The sequence below is a fragment of the Lissotriton helveticus genome, chromosome 10, assembly GCF_964261635.1.
Source record: "Lissotriton helveticus chromosome 10, aLisHel1.1, whole genome shotgun sequence".
NCBI lineage: Eukaryota > Metazoa > Chordata > Amphibia > Caudata > Salamandridae > Lissotriton > Lissotriton helveticus.
The window spans coordinates 72,851,812-72,875,250 of NC_136071.1; the positions used below are offsets into that span (position 1 = coordinate 72,851,812).

At 45.5% G+C, this 23,439-nt stretch overlaps 1 protein-coding gene across 1 annotated transcript in view; it reads right to left on the reverse strand.

Annotated features, from left to right (window-relative positions):
• ELK1 (ETS transcription factor ELK1) overlaps positions 1-23,439 on the reverse strand; it is a 171,177-nt gene that overhangs the window by 83,107 nt on the left and 64,631 nt on the right. The window contains exon 3 of the mRNA XM_078664780.1: positions 1,018-1,476. Within this exon, the coding sequence (XP_078520906.1) occupies positions 1,018-1,476 (459 nt within the window). The remainder of the gene's footprint in view (positions 1-1,017; positions 1,477-23,439) is intronic.

The window sequence follows — 23,439 nt, forward strand, 5'->3', positions numbered from 1 at the left end:
GCAACATTGGATATCTGCAGAAAAGAGGGGGTGGTGCTGGGAGAGATGTCGTGCACATCAGATACCTGCAGGAAAAAGGGCCAGTTATTGGAGAGAGGTGTGCACATCAGATACCTGCAGAAAAGAGAAAGTATCGCTGGGAGAGATGTGTGCACATCAGAAAGCTGCAGAAATTAGAAAGTAGTAATGGGAGAGATGTGTGCACATCAGATATCTGCAGAAAAGAGGGGGTGGTGCTGGGTAGAGATGTGTGCACATCAGATACCTGTAAAAAAGTGTGGGGGGGTAGTTTGGGAGAGAGGTGTGCACATCAGATACCTGCAAAAAAGAGAGAGTAGTGCTGGTAGAGATGTGTGCACATCAGATACCTGCAGGAAAGAGAGAGTAGTGCTAGGAGAGATGTGTGCACATCAGATACCGGCAGAAAATGGGGGTTGGGGGGTAGTGCTGGGAGAGAGGTGTGCACATCACATACCTGCAGAAAAGGGGGGTGTAGTGCTGGGAGAGATGTGTGCACATCAGATACCTGCAGGAAAAGGGGCCAGTGCTGGGAGAGATGTGTGCACATCAGATACCTGCAGAAAAGAGAGAGTAGTACTGGGAGAGAAGTGTGCACATCAGATACCTGCAGAAAAAGGGGGGCGGTGGAAGTGCTGGTAGAGATGTGTGCACATCAGATACCTACAGAAAAGAGGGGGTAGTGCTGGGAGAGATGTCGTGCACATCAGATACCTGCAGGAAAAAGGGCCAGTTATTGGAGAGAGGTGTGCATATCAGATACCTGGCTGAATGAGGGGAAGTGCTGGTGAAATATGTGCACACCAAATAATAGAAGAAGGCAGATGCGGTGGTGGGAGAGATGTAACACACATATGCAGAGGGGAATGGGCAGTGCTGGGGAAAAGGGATTGTTTCATACAAATGCAGACAGAAGGTGCGGTGATGGGGAAAGTGCATACCAGATATATGCAGGGGAGAAGTAGAGGTGCTGAGAGACGGGGGAATCAGATCACATACCTGGAGAGGGAGGTCGTCCTCTTCTGGCCCTTGTATATGGATCTCCAGAGGGATGAGGTCAGTATTTGGCTTCCGCTCCTCAGGGGCCACCGGCTCTGCACACGGCCCCCTAATCGGAGGCCCCAAAGTTAAATCGCCAGGCATTGGCCCTTCTGAAGCAGTGGTCTTGACTTGAGGAAGGGTCAACCCCACAGGCCGGCCAAAGCTTGGCGGCTGCAAAGACTGGATGGTAAAGGTGGAGTAGAGGCCTGAACGCATGTACTCGTTGCGGTTGTTTTTGCAGGTGCCACGCGGTATCTTAGGAAGGCCAGCACCATCTCCTGGATTGGACGGTTGGCTGAGGTCGCACAAAGTCTCAGGTCGCCTGGTCTCATCCTTTGTTGTCTCCATGGCAACTGGGTCAGGGTAGGATACAAACTTGTACACAAACTTCTGGCCGCTAACCTTCTTGATGATGTTCTACAAGGTAAAAGGAAGAGTCCATTAGGAAAATATGGGGCACAGAGGAGCAAAAACCCCACCCACACCTTAGTAATGGCACCACTATTCACACTGCTTCCTAGCTACCCATTGCCTTGCTTTCTCTGGAAGTGAGATAGCATGCAGAAGACGCCGCAGTTCTATGCGCTTATTCAGTTTTCTATGTATCTGCAATGGGACCTCACTGTTGAGGCCCTGTACTGTAACTCCGCCCACATTTAAACCAACCTTTATTTAAATGGCATCTTACACCCCCATTGCTAGTTAACAGGACCAAAATTGTTCAGTCTGTGGCCCCTTCCTACTAGCCCTGGGCGGACTTTACGGATATTAACTATGTAAAGTTCTGGAACGACTGAGCCAGAGGCGGAGTCTGTTAAGTTGCGGTACTCGCACTGATGTTTAGTGCAGATTTTGTCCCGCGTTGTAAAATCAGTGCGAACGGCACCATGCGGGTGCCAGAGGGCGCTGATGCTTTCTGCCACTCTATTAGACATTACTCGAACTGCAGCTTCCTCAACGCGAGCATCAGATTTCTCAACGTGAGCGGTCGCGACCTACCACAACCGCACACGTTGAGAATTCCCGCCAGGAAGAGGTCTAGCGCGTGATTTTTTTCTCGCAGGCGTTCGCCAACTTAACATTGGTGACTTGCTTGAGAGAAAAAACTCAGCTTCGCATCAATTCCTGGAGCTTTTTGGAACTCCGCTGAGCGGGCAAAACTCTGCAAACTCTGCTGATGGAGCGGAATTCTTCGCCCACCCCTACTTCCCGCCTCCTCCTCAATTTATCAGCTCTTGTCGCATATATCCTTTCTCAGTTTTTGAGTGTGGCTTGGCAGTGCACTTGTATGCCTTGCTTATTGTTACCAATTCTTAAAAATATATTCCAACCAGACGGATATTTCCATCTCACTTCGTATTGTTGGCTATTTTGTGTAACATTCCACCTTCTATGAAGTCCTTTACGTGGCTACATTAAGGTCTATTTACCATGTAAAAGTAAGCTGAATCATCACATAGTTTTATATATCACTTGTGAATGCAACACTTAAAAAAAATATTTGTTAACTGATGTGTTTGCATGCGTTAGCACATTATAGCTAGGGATGTATGACATTACAACGCATACTTTTACAACGCATACCGTTACAATGCATTTTTTACAACGCAACATCCATTACAACGCATTCCATTACAACGCATGCCATTACAACGAATATTGTTAAACTACCTTTACAACGCATTCCATTACAACGCATACTACCTTTACAACGCATACCATTACAACGCATAACATTACATTGCATGTTTGGTAAGTATTGGATAGTGTAGGGGTAAAAATTACTATTTTAACTCCAGGGGGTGCAACAGTAGGGTAAGTGTTGGATAGTGTAGGGGTAAAAATTACTATTCTAACTCCAGGGGGCGCAACAGTAGGGTAAGTGTTGGATGGTTAGTTATGCGTTGTAATAGTATGCGTTGTAATGACTGTGTTGTAATGGTATGCGTTGTAGTGGTGTGCATTGTAGTGTCATGCGTTGTAATGGTTGCGTTGTAAAGACATGCGTTGTAATGGATGTTGCGTTGTAAAAGTTTCGTTGTAATGGTAGTGCGTTGTAAAAGTTGCGTTGTAAAGGTTGTTTCCTTATAGCGAGACCTGTTGGCATTGCCAGTGCTTGTTATCAATTTATTTCATGTCTTCGTATAGGTGTGAGCCAAACTCCTGGGAGGGCCAAGTTTTTTCCCCGGCCTATCTTTATAGTAGGTGTACAGAACTACATGTGAAATAGAGGCGACCAGAACTCCTACTTTGAAAATAATTAAGCTCATTAAAGACTGAACACACCAACTTTTAAAAACTAAAATGACTCCACAATCAACCCCCGGGGAGGGGTGGCGGTCAAATGGGAATATAATTGACTTCTGCTCTGTAGAGTGGTCAGTGCTCCCCTTTTCATGGAGAAATTGCCAGTGACAACAAATCCTAGCTTTATGGCCATGTAGGAGAAAACCAGGGAAAAACACTTGTTCGTGGTCAGAAACAAGTGTGGCCTGCTAGGCCTTGGGCTGACCTCCACCCATCAGTGGCACACAAGTCAGGTCCACGCCATACCTAGGATCTGCTCGGAGGTTACCACAATTCTGCAGAAATATATCTCTGAATGGAACTATAAGAAAGCAAACACAGGTATGAACAACAACCCCATTGTGGTTAAGCAAGTGCAAACCTTCTAGTCTACCGTTCAGGATTAAAGCTAAAACACCCTTGACCTTTCACCTGCAGAGCCACCTTAAGCATCTGCACTCTTACCAGCTAGCCAGTAGGGTCACAAAGACACCAAGCCACAGATGAAATCACTCTCTCATTTAACAGTTTTATACGGAGCATCTCTTCCAAAGCCGACGTCATTGCGCTTTAGAGAGAGAAACACTGAAGGAGTGAAAATCTCCTTAGAACAAGCATTTGCAATGCAATAGGTCTCGCATTAGGAAAGTTTGAGCCATTGGTATTGCGAATTACATTTTTTTATTTATGTGTTGGTTGTGAACATTGCTATAGTAATAGCTAAAGTAATAGCTTTGTCATTTACAATGCCAATAGTTTTAACTTTCACAAATGTGACACCTATAGCATTTGCAATGCAATATGTGTTGTATTTTCACGAAAATCCAAGAACAGAAGTGAAATATTAACTTTTTTTGTGACATTTATAAGACAGACGTTATTGTTGTTCTGCCGAAGTGGTACTAATGAGGTGAATCCTTTGCCCAGGTACTGTTACCGTGTGTAAAAATTCCCAAAATAATATAATAATACTAGTCCAAAATGTGTGGCATTACATCACATGAAATGTCGTTTCTTGCCGCAATAGTCAAACCTGCCACATCATTTGCTCCTCGACTGCCGCATAATTCCAGTGGCCTGCGTGTATGTATCGCTGCACTCTCAGCCGCTCTCTTCATCGAGACAGGCAACGATCTATCATTCAACAGAACACAAAGACAGAACTCCCAACACACATCGAGGTGCTTCAGTCCGCCTCTATTTATTTATAACAGTGCCCATCAGCAGTCGCTAAAGCCACATTCCTGACAGCCCTGCACCCCTGTAGGGCAGCGGGCGTGTGGGCCATCCTGGAAGACGTGTAAGAGACAGGGTACAGCCCTCTGGCCTCGCCCATCACACACCAGGCACACTGAACACATCTTATGTAGTTGATACATTCACCTGGTGGCACCACTGAGCATGCATCTTCCATGCGGTGTTATGGAAAACCGTTCAGAGTGATCCTCGGACAATGGTAAGTGCTTCGAAGCCATAACAATAGCAGACTGGGCGCTACACAAATGCCAATAACATAACCCCAAATAACCTTTCTCTCTGCAAGATTGATTTATTAAAGGTATTGTCACCTCGAGAGACTCTCCAGTTCCTCAAAAACTCCTCTGACTCCAGGGAAGGAAAGCCCCAGCCCCAGGGCTCAACTTGTCCCATGGTTGCCGGTTCTCGTTTTTGTAGGCAAGAGTAATTTTTGCACATTCGGAGTTTGACAGCAGAGCAAAAGAGAGAAGACAGAAGAGCGAGAAAGTAGGGGGAAGAAGAAAAATATAGGAAAACAGTGACGGGGAAAAAAGAGGGAATAAAAAAAAATTAACCGACAAGGGAGACAGAAAGGCATGAGAGGGAATCAGGACTAAGGCTTCAAGCTGCTGTAATTACACCAAACACGAGGAGCCACAACTTCCGAAAGTGAACATCAGTTTACATTCTAGGCGGCAGCCGCGACAAACTAGTTTGTGCACTCGGAGGTCGTAAGTGCATGCATCGTTAGCGCCTGGCTGCTTGTAACAAGTTTGAGCGCTACACAAACAAGTCAGCTGTGATTATCCACACACACCTCATCTACAGCATCCTAGGAAGGAATGTTGCCACAGAACCAAGACTGGTGCATGAACGGGCTCACTAGAAGCGCCTACTTTTAAATATCCACTATTCGTACCAAACACTCAGAATAAATGTCACTTAGAGTCACGGGCACCTTTCGCCGTGTTTGGGGCTCATCTGTGTGGTATACACTGTTATAATATAAACAGCCGGCTTCTTAAAACTATTTTTTTAACGAATTACCTGTGCAGCTTCCGTAGTCTGTTTCCCTCTTCGGCTCTAAGACGGGTGCTTAGAGTTGCCTCATGGCGCTATGCGGACTAGAGGCAGACTGTGGCTCGCTCCTCACTTCCTGTTCCCTTTACGCTAAGTCCAGGGCGCATCGTCTCGTGACTCGGTTGCGGTTCCTTTTTAGGGACCCGGCAGTCGTGGGAACCGGGCCTTCAGAGAGGGCTGAACAAGAGGCTGTCGGAAGCGGTCAGCCGGGGCGGCGCGGGTTCGAGTGTCTGGGAGGGAGAGGGCTGATGGCGAGACGGCGAACATGGTGACGAGGGCAGGACTGGGAACCCAAGACAGCCCTGGGAAACGTGTCAGTCCGCTCCTTTCCCCTCTGTCTCTCGCTCTGTCACCCCTCGCTTCCCTCATGCCTTCTGTAAGTACCCGGGGGAGCTGGAGAAGGTGACAGGCACCAGCAATGTTCTCTTATCGGCGGGGCTGCGCTCTCTATGCAGGAAAACAAACCAGTGAAAACGAAACCTAAGAGCCGCACGCGTGAGCTTTTACCGTAGACAGCTCACGTCGCGCGGCTCTTAGGTTTCGTTTTCCTAAGTGCATGGCAGAGTCGCGCTCGCACACATGCGCGCTCACGAGGTCAAATCCGACATCCGAGACTGGAAGCGGGGCACCTCCCAGTCCCAGCACGTGCACCCCCCCCTTTACAAATACTAAAAGTATACTAAAGTATACACGAGGTCGGTTCGCTACGCTCGACCTAAAAATTAGACACAGCCTATAGGCATAGCATAGTTAGGAACCAACAGCCAGCTTCAGGGGGACACTGGAATCAACCGGAAGTTTCTCCGCCTCAGATCAGTATATGCCAAACACCCCTTGTAGCGGCGCCGGGATCAAAACGAAATCATCTGTAACGGCCAATGGCGTTTTCACCCAGGTGAATATAGACCTAACCTTTCTATGCAGTTAGATCCATCCTGTAATGTCCCTGTAATCTGATCTCACATGAAACAAAGGGCGCACCCGCGGAGAAATTAGGGCGGTTTGCGATTCAATGTGCACATTGTATGTAAAGTGATCAGGTTATATATGCGCAACGCCTGTGTTTTATAGCGCTCACATCAGCCGAGCATCCAGTCGCTTCAAGCAGGAGATGCCCACTTAGGTGCCTGCATTGAGGAGCGTCACACTTTTCTGAAACTGGATTTGCACCAAAATTTCCCGGGACTGGAGCGTACAAAACGTGCACTTTCCGCTCCGCTGCTGTCCGTGGTGCCTGCAAGTGCACCGCGGTCTGTGTCACAGGCATTGCCTGCAACTGGTTCAAATTCTGGCCGCATATATCCGGACAGATACCTAGGTGCCTGCCCTGGGATTCAAGCACAGAACCCGGGCACATGTATGTGCGATGGAACAAGGTGTGGACAGAGGCTGGGAGCGCTGTCAGTTTCACACTACAACCCCGTCACTGTCCCTGAATCCAGCGTCTCCCCATCCAGGAAGGTAGAGCGTATGACTCTCACCACTATTCCATCTTTACATGGTGGTGTGAGAAAGGGGTCCATGAGAATGCAAAAGCTTATGCAAATGAGTGTGTGAATGAGTGACACAAGTGGACTGCCTGGTATAAGGGATCGACTGTGCAAGTGAAGGTTACAGCGACCAGACAATGAGTGAGACAGTGATTGATGGATGTGAGTACCTCAGTGACTGTGAGTTTGTGCTAAAGTGGTTGAGGCGGTGAGAGAGAGAAAGAGGCGCAAAGCCATTGAGTATGTGAGTGAGCGGTCAACGGTGAATGAGTTAGTGAGTGATCGGCTGAAGATGTGCTTGTGGGTGAGTATGACAGTATGGGTGGGAGTGGGTTAGTGAGTGAAGCAGTGAGCGACTAAGCAGGCGAACGAGCGAGTGTGACACTAAGGTGGTGATTTTTAATGTGCGCGCAACAGAGACACTGAACACGAGCAAATAAGCGAGAGTTAGTGAGTGAATGCGTGAACTGGCGGTGACTGAAACCCTGCGTGGGTGAATGAGTGGGAGAATGAGTGGGAATGCGAGTCAGCGAGTGAATGTGCACATTTGTATCAGTCCTCGCAAACTGAGTCGCCTCGGGTATTGCATCGTTTTAGCGAACACGGGTGATTAATCTATTGATTAAGCTATTGATTAATCTATCAAAGTATATACCACTCTCGATGTTGGGATACCATGGTGCAACGCCCTGTGCCGCCAGTCCTCGACGCCTTCGGCACATCTCACCCACAGCGGGGTAAGTAAGCATGTCACTGCTCCCTGCAGGAGCGCAGCGGAGAAACTGGCTAACTGGTATCGCGCATGCGCGGAGCGGGTGTCGCGCCGCTCGCAAGGAGCGCAGAAACCGCTCCTGCCTAAAGCCCACGCGTGATCTCATCTCCTTGCTGAATCGGAAAACAAACCAGTGAAAACGAAACCTAAGAGCCGCACGCGTGAGCTTCTACCGTAGACAGCTCACGTCGCGCGGCTCTTAGGTTTCGTTTTCCTAAGTGCATGGCAGAGTCGCGCTCGCACACATGCGCGCTCACGAGGTCAAATCCGACATCCGAGACTGGAAGCGCGGGCACCTCCCAGTCCCAGCGCGTGCACCCCCCCCTTTACAAATACTAAAAGTATACTAAAGTATACACGAGGTCGGTTCGCTACGCTCGACCTAAAAAGCACTCCAAAAAGCTCAATGTGAAAGAGAAAAACGACGAACAAGTAACAGAAATACAAGCACAATCAAACAGTGCAGCACATTACACAGGAAGACAAATCCTGGTGAAAGTAGACAACAATGACGTCTCTGCGAAAGCAACATCTTGGAGAAAAGGGAGGGAAAAGAGAGGAGAACGGCCTAAGAGATAAGGAGGATCTGAGAAATAGGGGGAGGGGAGAAAAGAGGAAGAGAAACCATGGATGCAGTCTGTAAAGGCAACCAGAGGCAGCTTGGTAGTGCCCAGGTGCACATGCAGGTTCATACCCACATTTAACAATGATATGACTGACTGGCATGACACAGCGACATTCACACTGCCGGACACCCACTCACTAATGAAGACAAGGCTTAACAAAAAAAGAAGTGGCAGCTGACTGAACTTCACCTTGCCAAACCCTTCCAGAATTAAAGAGAAAAAAAAATTAACCTAGCAAATAAAATTGCCGTCTACTTTGAGCAATTTCCCGAAAGATGTGGAACAAACAGTTGTAACTTGGCCTTTAATGGTTTGGTAGTGCATGGAACCTGTTACTGCTGCTGCTCAAAGAAACAAAAAAGTCCCAAGGTTTCAAGTACAGTTATGTTAGTACAGTTTGGCAAAAGACATGTATATGTAACCACAATATAACAACGAGAAAAACTACACTTTTATTGTGTCAGCCAACACTTGAATAATACACGAGCATCCAAAAGTTTGATGTATCAAAATTTACAGGTCATTTATTGATACATACATGTTTAAAAACAATTTATTATTAAAAACCATAAAAATCATAAACAATTAAAATACATTTCATTACAGAAAACAGAAGTCGACGCAGCGTTTCGGTGATATTTGATCGATAGTTCACCTTCTTCAGGACAGTTTTCTCACTGTATTCGTGAAGATTACACAGTGTTTCTATGTGGAACTCCTTTCTGATGGCGGAATCCCTCACATTGGATATCAATTATAATCTTTTCACTTTATGAGGACTTTGGATGTAGCCACCGTGACTTAATCTTTAAAAATATACACTGGATATATTCTAAAAAGCGCTGTATTTTCAAGTAGCCTGATGGGGTCTGCTTAACAGTCGCGATTAGATACCTCCAACCATCGGGACGCCTCAAAGATTTGATCAATGTCAGCCCAATTATCTGATTGTTTTCTTTCTATCGTCACACCCAATCGATATTGATTTATTATCTTCTTTATGACTCTTTGTTAGTTCCTCTTGCGTCGGCCTTTTCAATAAATTCCGGCCTCCCTGCATCCATCCAAAGTCCCGATTTCCTCTGTCTTGTGTCAAACTGTACTCACATAACTGTACTTGAAACCTTGGGACATTTTATTGTTTCTTAGACCTTACCCAGTCCCTATTACATATAGTAGGGTACCTCCCTTTCTTTGTAAACTGCTGCTGCTCAGCCTGAGAGTCTGTGTGAGAGAATGGGCTCTCCCCTATGTAACTTCTTACCTTAATAAATCTACATGGAAAACTACCTGGATTGGACCTTCTTCTTTTTACTACATTTTGGCGATGAGGTAGTCTGTGGTGTGGGAGTGTTGGCTTGCGTTGCGATAGAAAGGAGGATGGTGTGCAAGAGTCATTGCACTTGTGTTATGTTTCTCTCTCCTTAATTTCTTTTCTTTCCATGAATGTTCCATCTTTAATTTGTCATGCTATACTTTAGTATGTTGTCATCTTGTGTATTCTTGCAATGTTTCTTATGACTTTTGATTCCCTTCTTTTAGGTTGCAAAGAAGGGGGATGTGTTATACTGCGGCTGCCCAGCCTGAGGGTCTGTGTGAGAGAATGTTGGTGAATGGAATGTTTGTGGGTGTGAGGGTCACTTGGTGATAGGCTGAGCAGCAGTGAGGCTGCTCCTGGTGGGGCTCGCTGTGTAACATCTTGCCTGAATAAAGAAACATGAAGATACCACCTGAAATGGACATTACTTTATTACAACAGAACCCTAAGGGCATCATACAGAACCCAGCATATGTCCTGGGCAAACCACTTGGGTCCGCTGGATACTGGCTGAGGAGACGGTGGCTGTGCACCTGTAGATGAATGCTAATAAAGAGAATTTAACCTATCAACCTGCGGTGAGGCATCTCTTAACACAAACTATTTGGTTGGTGAAAGTGTATGCGACTGTTTAGGTATTCCATTACGGTGTTGTTATAAAGCGCTCTGATACCTTCTGGTTTAGCTAGCGCTATATAAAACTCTCAAATAAATAAATAAATAGTAGACATATTCGAAATGTAGTTCGATCCAAGTGTGAGGAGCGGGAGGGGAGGTGCCTATGAGTCGGGGGAGCTGGAGTCGGATTGTCAGGAGAGTCTGCAGGTATGGAAGGCCCTAGGGAAGGGGTTTGCTGAGGCTGCAGTAGGGTTGGAGTGCTTCTGATGGTAGGGGCTGGTGATGGGGTTGGGAGGCCAGGATCTCTCAATTCAAAGGAGCGACATTTAGAAAGGGCGTGCCGCAGAGGAGGTATGCAGTTGGAGGTTTTGGTAGGGTGTTTTCTGAAGGGCGTTTGTAGGACAGGTAAGCTGTTCTGCCTGTGTTAGTGGTTTGAAGTGAGATGAAGAGGTAATTGATGCATTCAGGTACTGCCGAGGAGCCAGAGAAGAGGACGTGGCTTTGGTATGACGCAATCACGTCCTACATGCCGGCTAACATCAGATCTATCGTACATACCAGCAGCAGGGCACAGAGACTGGATGTCAGGTCTTTATTTATTATTTATTTTATTTCTGAGTTTTATATATTTGAACCATGAACTGCATTAACTATGGCGGAACAGAAGGAGGGAATACATGGCTGCTCTTCTATAACTCATTAGCATTATGTATTTCCGCTCTTTATAAACCGAGCAAACATTACCACAAAATAGTCCCCGGTGACTAGACATTGCAAGTTTACAGCCCCTCCTGGTTTCCTGTCATTTTTTTCATGTGTTCACTTCTCTTAACTCTTAAACATTTCAGTGACATTACATCAGGCAAGAGTGTTTAACGACACGTTTCGCTTTCTACTAGCTGTTAGTGTTGACATTTTTGTGCATTTTATATTTTTATACATTAACAATGTGTAGTGCATGGATTTACTCTTAGATTTAGATATGCACAATGGTTTGGTGCAAATGCACTTGAAACAAATTTGCTATGACTTACAAAAGTGTTTTTCTAGCTTATGTTAACTAGGCCTCCACTTAGGCCTTGTCGCCATCTTGTTTAAAATGGGGGTCTCCTCCAGCAGGGAAAATGGTCATTGTTTCTGCAGCACACAGACACACAGAGTCACGTTGGTTTATTTCCACTGACATTGTTCCTGCTGTTCTCAAAGAAAACATTCCTGAATGGTCACAACAATGTTTCCTTTCCCAACGACATTCCGCTAGCTCAGTGTACCCTACTCATTCATAACAGTTAGCTTTTGTTCATGTAACTAGTCTGTCCTGCCATCTCCGGATGACATTCAATATCTTCACCCAATGATACATCGGTTAGCTCCTGTTCAGTTACCTTATATAGCGCCAAGATGCCTCGGCATTAGTGCGCTTTAGAAATACCATCACTCACTCACTCACTCACATTAGCATAGAGTGGACAGAATAGATAGAGTGGACAGAATCAATATTAAGGTAATGGGATAGTGCTTAGCACTAAGATGCTAAGGCAATATCCTGTTTTATAAAGTTGTGCTTTGATTTGCTGAGAATGTAATTCTTTGCTCACACAATGAAGATTTAACAGAACAGGAACATACTCTATGCAAGTGAATTGCATATGAGACAGATTTTTGTTGGACACTTTCCGCTACTAGGGATACTGTCCATTTTTCTATTGATCTTGCTGCTCACTTTGAACTTGGAATTATTTGCACTTTGTCCTGTATGCTTTATTTGGCGAGAGCCTTCATGGCAATGACTTACTTCATATTGGTTTATGATTTCAGACCCGCCTTTTTAGGGCTCGGCCTACATCACCACGAAGTGGGGCGGAGCTCCGAGCTCCTATTGTTAAAGAAAAAAAAAAAAGTTTCTTTAGGGCTCGGGGCAGCCACATTCCTTAGTGCGCAAGCTTTTTTTATGGCATCTGCATAGTGATTCGTCTTCGCTGTGCTGTCTTTTTAGTAGCCTTGACGCGATAGGCTATATGTAATTTTCATCCGCCATTGTTGGCATTTTCTGTGCGGTAACGCGCACGGCAGACTATTAATCTTAATTAGGAGCTGTCAGAGTGCCCGTGTAATGCAATCCAGATGGTGGGAGCGCGTTCACCATTCAGCATTGCATTGCATGTATCAGGCGCGCGTGTAACATGTAGCAAAGCTGCTGCTGTACAACATGACAGTCAAAAATAAATAAATAAAACGCTATGATGGGGATAACATTGACATTTTCTGGACTCTTTCATTTCTTGTACTTTCAGCCATGTTACACAATGGCTGTGTTGCTATGCAACACAGCCAAAAATAAATTGCCATAGTCAATAGATATCGCAAAGGCGAGACTTTTTGTGTTTGCCAATGGTGTTTTATTTGGGTCGGTTTCAAATATTCTCACAATAATGTCAGTGCTAACCAGATGGCAAAAAGTCTAGCGCGTCTTAGCATGATCACAAAATAATGTCTATTTAGTGAAAATCGTTTAAGCACTGTGCAATTGACAGCTTTTTCGAATGCTTATTAACACTCGCAACTACTTAAGGGAGGCCATTTCACCCAGTTGTGTTCGTACAAGAATGGCTGCCTGAACAGCTCGAACCACCTCTGCTTCACAAAAACGGCATTTCAAGAAAGCCACCCCTCTAACACACCGACCTTACTCCCCTCCTCATTAAATCTGTCCATTATAGAAATTACCGGGTGTCATTGTCTTTCACTAGTTTTTATTAAGAATCTTTTGCAGTTTGCAAAGTTATTTGAGTAGCCTTGGGCAATGTGTCCCACTCAGCATCCACATGCCAACACAGAACAATAAATTGGCAGGGCAGGCATAATTCCGTATGCACAGTGTCATCTGATATGAGCACAGTAATCAATTAGAGGCTAACCTATGGTAGAACACTTGTGGTGGCTAGCCTTTTCAGAGCCATTCTGCACACACATACACAACACACACATACCACACACACACACCACACACACACCCCACTCTCTCACCACCACACACTCATCACCAGTCACGACAACACACTCACTAACAAAGACTCACCCCCACAGACTCACCCCCACACACTCACCCCCACACACTAACTCCACACACTCACCACTACAAACAGAAATACACACACAAACATAGTGCATAGGGAGTGAAGAGTGCATAGGGAGTGAAGAGTGCACAGTACATAGGGAGTGCAGAGTGCACAGTGCATAGGGAATGCAGAGTGCACAGTGCATAGGGAGTGCAGAGTGCATAGGGAGTGCAGAGTGCATAGGGAGTACAGAGTGCATAGGGAGTGCAGAGTGCATAGGGAGTGCAGAGTGCATAGGGAGTGCAGAGTGCATAGGGAGTGCAGAGTGCATAGGGAGCGCAGAGTTCAGAGTGCATAGGGAGCGCAGAGTGCATAGGGAGCGCAGAGTGCAAAGGGAGCGCAGAGTGCATAGGGAGCGCAGAGTGCATAGGGAGTGCAGAGTGCATAGGGAGTGCAGAGTTTAGAGTGCATAGGGAGTGCAGAGTGCATAGGGAGTGCAGAGTGCATAGGGAGTGCAGAGTGCATAGAGAGTGCAGAGTGCATACGGAGTGCAGAGTGCATAGGGAGTGCAGAGTGCATAGGGAGTGCAGAGTGCATAGGGAGTGCAGAGTGCAGAGTGAGTAGGGAGTGCTACGGAGTGCTAGAGAGTGCAGAGTGAAGAGGGAGTGCTAGAGAGTGCAGAGTGAGTAGGGAGTTCTAGGGAGTGCTAGAGAGTGTAGAGTGAGTAGGGAGTGCGATGGAGTGCTAGAGAGTGCAGAGTGAGTGAGTGCAGAGTAGTGAGTGCAGAGTAGTGAGTGCAGAGTAGTGAGTAGTGAGTACAGAGTAGTGAGTAGTGAGCAGAGTACTGAGTAGTGAGTGCAGAGTAGTGAGTAGTGAGTAGAGTAGTGAGTAGAGTAGTGAGTAGTGAGGTGAGTAGTGAGTAGAGTAGTGAGTAGAGTAGTGAGTAGAAAGTAGTGAGTAGTGAGTAGAGTAGTGAGTAGTGAGTAGAGTAGTGAGTAGAGTAGTGAGTAGAGTAGTGAGTAGTGAGTGCAGAGTAGTGAGTAGTGAGTAGAGTAGTGAGTAGTGAGTGCAGAGTAGTGAGTAGTGAGTGCAGAGTAGTGAGTAGAGTAGTGAGTAGTGAGTGCAGAGTAGTGAGTAAAGTAGTGAGTAGAGTAGCGAGTAGAGTAGAGTAGTGAGTAGGACATCACCGGCAGCAGCTGTGCAAGCTTCTTACACTCACAAGGAGACCACAGGCAGCTGAGGTGCAAGCTTCTCCCACTCACAAGAAGGACATCACAGGCAGCGGCAGTGCAAGCTTGTCACACTCACAAGAAGGACATCACAGGCAGCAGCAGTGCAAACTTCTTACACTCACAAGGAGACGACAGGCAGCAGAGGTGCAAGCTTCTCACACTCGCAAGAACGACATCACAAGCAGCAGTGGTGCAAGCTTCCCTTACACACTCACAGCAGGTACTGTGCCAAGGCAGCAGCAGCAACAGAGCAAGAGTCCCTTACAAAGAACAGGCACAGCACAGAGATGCACAATGCAATCTTCTCATACTCACAGGCAGCAGCGGTGCAAGCTTCTCACACTCACACGAAGGACATCACAGGCAGCAGCTGTGCAAGCTTCTTACACTCACAAGGAGACCACAGGCAGCTGAGGTGCAAGCTTCTCCCACTCACAAGAAGGACATCACAAGCAGCAGCGGTGCAATCTTCTCACACTTACAAGAACGACATCACAGGCAGCAGCAGCGCAAGCTTCTTACACTCACAAGGAGACCACAGGCAGCAGAGGTGCAAGCTTCTCACACTCACAAGAAGGACATCACAGGCAGTAATGGTGCAATATTCTCACACTCACAAGGAGATCACTGGCAGTACACACCACATGAACACACTCCATAACACATAGCAACAATACATTGGCATTTACAATGCCATTAGCTCAAACTCAAATAAATCCGAGCCCTATTGCATTTCTAATGCTTGTTAATTTTTGTTATATATATTTACATTTTATTACTTCCCTAGACCTCAGAAATTGAGTCTCTCCTTACTTACTTGACTATATATTGATGTGCTGTAAGGTGCTGTCACATGGCCGGTGGGGACATTGTCGACAACACTAAGTTAGCATGAGCCATTCAGCCATTACACAGCTTTGTGCACATTACTAGCTGACTTTATTTTTGCAAACAACGTTTTCCGTGCCTTTCACATGAGAACTGTATGCTGTGTTTGTTCTCTTCCTGTTTCTGGAATTAAGTCTGAACATTGTGAGCAAGGGCGATAAACAATGCCCCTAGTTATTCTGTTCCGGTCAGGCCCTAGCACTTAGACAAAACATACCAATGCAGCTAGTGTTGAAAACTCACATTTCGATATTATGGGGATGCAGGCATAGGAAAGACAGACTTGAAGAGGGAGCTTTCCAGGGAGAAGAGCAACGCGGTCTCTATGATGTAGATCTGCCATCCACACTCTAAGGTATGGGGTCTGCAGACAAAGCCCCGAGATCTTCTGTTATATAATAACACTTATTCCTAACAAGGGGAGGGAGGCTAGGCTCTACAGTCTTTTCGCGATTTTCTTTTCATTATGACATCTCCCTTCATGATATATGGCCTAGCTGCTATGCTAACGATATTTGTATCATGCATTTTCCTGCTTGTTGTGGCATGTACACTGCATTTTAGAGCATGTTAGTTAAAATAAATATTCTAAACTATCTTGTGTCTCTGTCAGACTTTATTGTGGACAAGAACAAGAGTTCGAGCGAAAGGGTGTGTCTTGTTACCACGATTCCTGAGAGATCTGGGAGTGTTGTGTACTGGAGTGTCTAATCATTTGCCTCTCTGTGAGTGAGTAAGAGAGCGGGTGAGACACTATGGCTAATCAGTCCTGGGCTCGTGGGCATTTAGGTGGTAGTCAGGCTTAGTCCCTATACACTGAGGTCCCATAATCCTGTGCCTATTTCTGTGTATGTGCAGAATCCCTGCAGCAATGCCTTATCTCAAGGACACATTGCCTCCTGAAACTGAGGTGGAACACCGACTCATCCACCCTCGCGCACATGCTATTGAGGTAATATTTTGGGGTGTAAAACTTTAGGGATTACCCACACTAGCTATCATACCAATACAAAACTGTGCGCACACTTGTCCTGTATGCTTCTAAAATTATTAAAACCGCTACTTATATCATTTCCGTGCAGATCGGTCTTTCCACGCTTGGCCACTATATCCCTCATGGCCGTCATCTGTGCAAGAAAAAGAAGAGTCTAAGGTGTGTGACCAGAAGTTCTTTTCCGAGTCTCAGGATTGCCAGCGTAGACTTCCTCTCTCCACCTCCTCACAGATGACATGAGAACTTCTGAACTATTCTAGAGTCACTTTCTTCCACTTCTCAGCCAGTTCAGTTTCTTCTACTATCTCCATCCTATTTTGAAGAGTCTAGTCAAGCAGTGGTAATGATGCTGCAGGTATGCGTTTATTTTGCGTAGATAGCCACTGCACACCTTCTGGGCAAATATTGGCGTTCCCCGCTCCATTCCTTCTATTCCATCTTCCTGAGAAGAGCTTCCCATTTTTACAGCATTTTTCTAGACTATATTGTTTGAATGCTAGAAGCGCTTGTGTAACTACGGAATTCGGTTATCTCACCCGGTAACATGACTGGGAAGGTTCCCTATTCTTCTCGGTGTGACTTTACGGCGTGTGCGTCAGTTGTAGATACCTAAAGAATTGATGCTTCTTGAGGGTTGAGTTTTGCCAAAGCTCCTCCAATGACTTACTACTTGCTTGTGTATTCAAGTACCCCAGTCTGGAGGTTCCCTTCAGGCCCCAGTTGCTGAAATTCATTCACAGCCCTGAACACCTGCAGGGTCTGACCATTCACAAGGGTGTCTCCTTCATTGGGATACTTTTCCATACCAACACTACTGTCATACAGCGACACTCATTAACTACAGCCGCTGCTAACAGTGGCCGACGAGGTGACTATCGCCTTCCGTACAGTATGACTAGATCAGAGAGATATCCATGTAATATTCAGATGGGGTCTGGAGGAGGAGATGCTTGCTGTGTCCCTACACTGAAGGAAAGTAGGTGCACCTCTGCAAAGTGCTTCAGAAGAAGGATGGAGTGCCTGAAGCAGAACATGCTCGCAGGCATGCATGACTTTGAGAGGTCCTTGCCAAGTCCCTGCAGGTAATAGCCTCTGATGCAAAGGAGGAAGCTATTCATAAACTAGTCCACATAGGACTTGAAAACCAAAACAAATACCTCAACCAGATTTAAAATGGAAAAAGATTGTTTCTACCAAATGGACACCTGAAAAACGCTTGGCGACCCCCTCCGCAAGGACGTGGCAGCTGTTCAGGATTTGTACTTATTGGAAGCATGACCAGCCAGGCTCTGAGCACCTTGTCCATTGGACTTAGCCCTCCACTCAGAACCTCCCCTCTCACAGCAGCTTCAGTGAAGTTATCAATGGTTACATGAGGTAGCCAGTGATTTCATCAGTGTCCTTATCTATGAGGCCAAGCGCAGTGCCACGCCCCCCACCCAGGCACCAAGCCCTTGGATTCCAAAATACACTGCCTTCGAGGGGTGGGATAGAGAGGCCTGCTTCCAGATTTGTTCAAGAACATCCCATGGTTCATGAGCTGCAAAAAAAATGAACTCTAAAAAAAATAATTATAAAATTACACCAAACTATAAAAAAAAGGTTTTTATTTTGGGGAGTAAAGCCATGCCTTCACGCCAAGTCTGCTGCAACACAATTCAACAACAGACCAGGCGTCTACCATATTCTATGCAGATTTGCTTAAAAGTTCCAAAGTTATTAGCGAAAACTCATAACATCGAGGGCCATATGTATGAAGCAAATTCGCATTCGCAAACGCGGAAATTTGCAGAATTTCGGCGCTTGCGAATGCGAATTTGCAAAATGGTATGTATAAAGGAAAACCTGGTGCAAAATAAGGAATCGCAAAATTTGCGATTCCTTATTTTGCAATTGCATTTAAGGAATCGCAAATTTTGCGATTCCTTAAATGCAATGTATGAAGCAAAAAAAAATTGCAAATTGTCCCTAAGGAATCGCAAATTACTAACCAACTTCACGTTGGTGGTAATTTGCGAATTCCTCGACAAATGCAAATTTTTGCATTTTTCAAAGTGCCATGAGACGCACAGACATGCCCTTAGGGCATGTATGTGCAATGTGCACCCATGCTTATTTCAGGGGTGCAACAGGGTGCCCTTTGGACACCCCTGCACCCTTGAAATTATTCTCAATTTGCGATTTTCAAATTGCGAATCGCAAAATTGAGAATACCTTCCCATTCATTCCTATGGACCTCCTGGCCCATAGAAATGAATGGGAAAGTATTCCTTAATTGCGATTCGCAATTTGCTAATCGCAATTAAGGAATACTAAGAATTCGCAAAAAAATTGCTAATTTGTACATACATACCAATTTGCGATTCTGAAATAGCGATTTCTTAAAAATCGCTATTTCAGAATCGCAAATTGGTACCTTGATACATATGGCCCTGAGTCTTTAGGCTGCAGACACCCTTCTATAATGCAAATATCTCAAGAAATATTAAGCAGATTCACACAAAAACTAAAAAGGGCCTACTCTGTAAAGCCCATCTTCACTGCAAGTTTAGTTGGATTCTATACATTTCTGTAGAACTAGCAAATATTACTATTGCACTACCCCAAATATCTCTGCTGCTATTCCCCCCCCCCCCATCTTATTTAATGAATTCTGGCACAGATATTTCTGAAAGCACCAATGATATTCCACATTTGATGTAGATTTATCAAAAGCAACACTTTTATTAGGAACTCAAAATGTCCATTCCCTAACTTACTCATAATTAGAATCACTTGTTATGTTATGTTATGTTATTTTTATTTATACCGCGCACAGCTGCCCCAGCGAAGGGGCGTCCTGGCGCTTTGACAAGGCAAACACAACACAACACCAAGAGACTCTGGGAGGCCAAAAGAATCAGCAAGAAAACTAAACAAATAAGAAAGTCTTGACGGCCCGTCTAAACTGGAAAAGGTCATCAATAGCCCGGATATGCGGAGGAAGAGAATTCCACCACTTTGCCGCTAGCACACGAAAAGAGCGGCCACCAACTCTAGTCAATCTGAAGCGCAGAACCACTGCCAGATTCTGACCCAGAGATCGGGGGGACATACGGTGTCAGCAAATTCTCCAAGATTTGGGGAGACATACCTTTGAGGATTTTAAGCGCTAGGCAGAGGACCTTGAATTTAATCCTCTGGGGTATAGGGAGCCAATGGAGAGAGTGCAGAGATTTGGAGACCGAGCACCGCCTTGGCAGACCAATCACCACTCTGGCTGCAGCATTTTGAACTCGCTGCAGCCGGGTGAGTTCTGCCTGATTAATCCCAGCTAAAAGCGAGCTGGCATAATCCAGCCGGGACAACACTGATGCTTGAACCACCAGTTGCCTGATGGATGCATCAAAAAATTTAAGAATAGGTCTTAGCCCTCTAATGATGCCATAGCAAGAAGCCGCCACCTTCTTGGTATGACAGATGAAACCGAGGGTCGGGTCAAGCCACACCCCTAGATTTTTTTATCACCGATGCTGGAAAAGGGGTCACACCTAGTTCAGAAGGCCACCACTTGTCACCCCACAACGCCGCCTGCTTGCCGACCACCATAACCTCAGTCTTTTTGGTATTTAACTGGAGACAGTTGGAATTCATCCAGTTAGCCACTGCCCGTAATCCGTCACAGAACCTGGGAGCCTCCATATCTGAGTCCCCACTCAGCGTGACCGCCAGCTGCGTGTCATCTGCTTATGAAACCATCGTCAGGCCCCATTGCTTGACGACCGCAGCCAGCGGCCTCACATAAAGATTGAATAGAGTGGGACTCAGCCATGAACCCTGTGGGACCCCCAGGTCTAGCGGATAGGATTTAGACTTGCCGGGCAGAATCGCAACCTGGAATGACCTTTCAGCCAGGAAAGATCGGAACCAGCATAGGGCGGAGCCCGTGACACCCACTTCCTCAAGTCGCTGAAGTAAAATCCCGTGCGAGACAGTGTCGAACGCGGCACTAAGATCTAATAGCAGTAGTGCCGCCGTCCGACCCGCATCAAGCACAGAACGCAGATGTTCGACCATAGAAAGTAGGGCCGTCTCCGTACTATGGCCCGCACGGAACCCATTCTGCGTAGGGTCAAGAATGTTAGCCCTAGTAAGCTGGTCTGCAAGAATGCCGCTCACATGGGCCTCAGCGACTTTCGTAGCCCAAGGAAGCAAGGAGATGGGGTGGTAGTTCTCAGGTTTAAGGGGGTCAAGGGTAGCCTTCTTCAGAATAGGTGTAACTACAGCCTGCTTCCACCTAATGGGAACTATCCCAGAGGAAAGCGACAGATTGATCAAAGAAAGCACCGGAGTTCGGCATAGCGGCGACATATTCTTAAGCTGGGCCGGTTTCAACGGGTCTACAGGAGATCCAGACTTGATTTTAAGGCTCAGAGAGTCAAAGGCCTCCATTGATAGAGAGGGCAAGATAGTAAGACACTCACTGTCTCCCAGGATGCAGCTGACCCGATCAGGAATTGAAGAGACTTCGGTCAATAGTTTAGTCAATAGAAAGATGAATAGCATAGTTTGTTTTGTTTGTGTTTTTTAAACAAGGAAACGTTTACTTCTATCCGAGCTATTTGCTGAGCTTGGCAATTAGACATTATTTTAAGACATTTAATGCAAGGGAAGTTTATGATGCAAAAGGGAAACCGATTACATAACATAAATCGATGCAAATGATCGAAAACGTGTTTTAAATATTTTAATTGTATACATGTTATAAATAAATTCAGAGGTTTATGTAGGGACGTTTGTAATATGCTGCACCCCTGGTATACTGTATATTTGTGTGACAGACTGCTTACTCAAAAGATATAAACACTGTGACCTCTCTTGCTGTGAGAGGCCAGGCATTCACCTACCTTATTCCCCATAAAGTGGCAAAAAGGCCCACTTTCTACATTGCTCAAGGCTTTCAATAGAGTGAAGGGTTGAGTTTACAGGGGAGAGGAAACACCATTCTTGTGTGAGTTTTGCAATTCTGTACAAAATGTAATCTGAAGGGTTTTGGGAACCCCGGGCAAAACATATTTTGCTGGCCCCTATACAGAATAACTCTGAATTTTACTAAGCATTTTCTGCTAATTCAAAGCTTCATGATGGCAAACAATGCTAAATTATGTTACTCTTTACAGGGCTACACAAAACAGGTGAAATATGTCTTGCTTGGGAGCCCAAAAATCCTTAAGATGACACAGCATAGACAAAGCCAGAATATATGTAAACAGATAGGGGGAGAAGTTTAGATATAAAAATAGAATAGGCAGAGGTCACACAAAGATATGTTCACTTTTCCAGGAGGCACCCTTTGGAAGATGGGTGGCCCTGGAGTAAACATCGTTTGCCACGAAAAGTTTTCCCCACAGGGATTGTCGTTACAACGACCACGTTATAACCACTTATACCATTACAACGCAAGTCGGAACAACGACTTGTGAAGGGGGCAGAAGGTGTTGGATTTAAAATCCAACACCTTTCCTACTGTTGCACATACTGGGATTGGAATAGTAAATTATACTATTCCAACATCCAGCGCCCCCTCCTCCGACTTGCGGTGTAATGGTATGCGTGGTTACAACACAGTCGTTGTAACGACCACGTTCTAATTCCCTGCGGGGAAAAAACATGCATTAAAAAGCGGCATATTCGGCCCTGGGAAATTACCCTCTTTGTCTATGACTTAAAACGTCTCTGCCTGAACATCAAGTGAAAAGAGATTGCTGCCTGTGGTATTTAGCGGGTGCAAAATGACTTCACCATTTCAAGTTTGGGCCCGACAATAAACGAATGGGCGCCATGTTCTCCCCTGTTCTGAGATGCCCAAACCACAGTTTTCGAACACAATTTATTTCAAGTTTACTTGATGCAAACAGAGAGCAAACACCCTCGAGAAACACAATTGGCGCCAGAACTAGAAGTGGATTTGGATCAGGGACTAGTTGGAAGTTAGGCCAGAGTCTGGTCGGGCAGACGGGTGCTTGGTCCCTGCTGGTCTACTGGTCCACTCACCTGAAGTAAATGCGGCAATAGGAACGGAAAGACCTATTGCTGGGTGATGATTTGTGGAAATTAATGACAAATCCATGATGGAAGATTGAGTCCCTACCTCTCTAGTGCAATTTTGCCACCAACAGGAAGCATTATTGCTGTATCCTTGGTGTATGGGAATTGAAACCGCTTTTTAATATATTCTGAACCTGGATTTTATTGTGAGCATACGAAAATTAATGTGATTGCTCCTATCAGAATTTTAGTACAGACTTTTCTTGACGCTCATTGAATTATTTTGTCCTGATGATGACCGCAACTCCGAACAGCGGTTGAAACGCCGTTGACGTATATGTGGCTCATAAATTCTAGAGGACACATAATCCTTGTATATGTTGTACCCCTTCTTTTGTAACATAATTGTTGTTTGCCACTTGTCTGGTCTTTTTTATGTTATGTATTGTTTTGTAAACCAGCAATTATCCTTTTGAGCGTAATATTTATAACAAATTTGTGATATTTTTCTAAATTATTTGTTGACAAATTTGATTTGTGGCTCCCCTTTCTTTACCCCTTCCCTTCTTAGTTCTTCTTTTTTCTTCTTCTTTTGCAAAGTAGAATTTGGTTGTAGTTGATTTTTTGTGATCGTCATTTGTTAATTGTCTCCTGAACTGTTGTTAGGAATACTGGTCTACTGGTCCCAGCATAAGAGTGAGACTTACTCAAGACTGCTGGGGAGATCTGACGAATCCCAGGCAGGGCTGGCTTC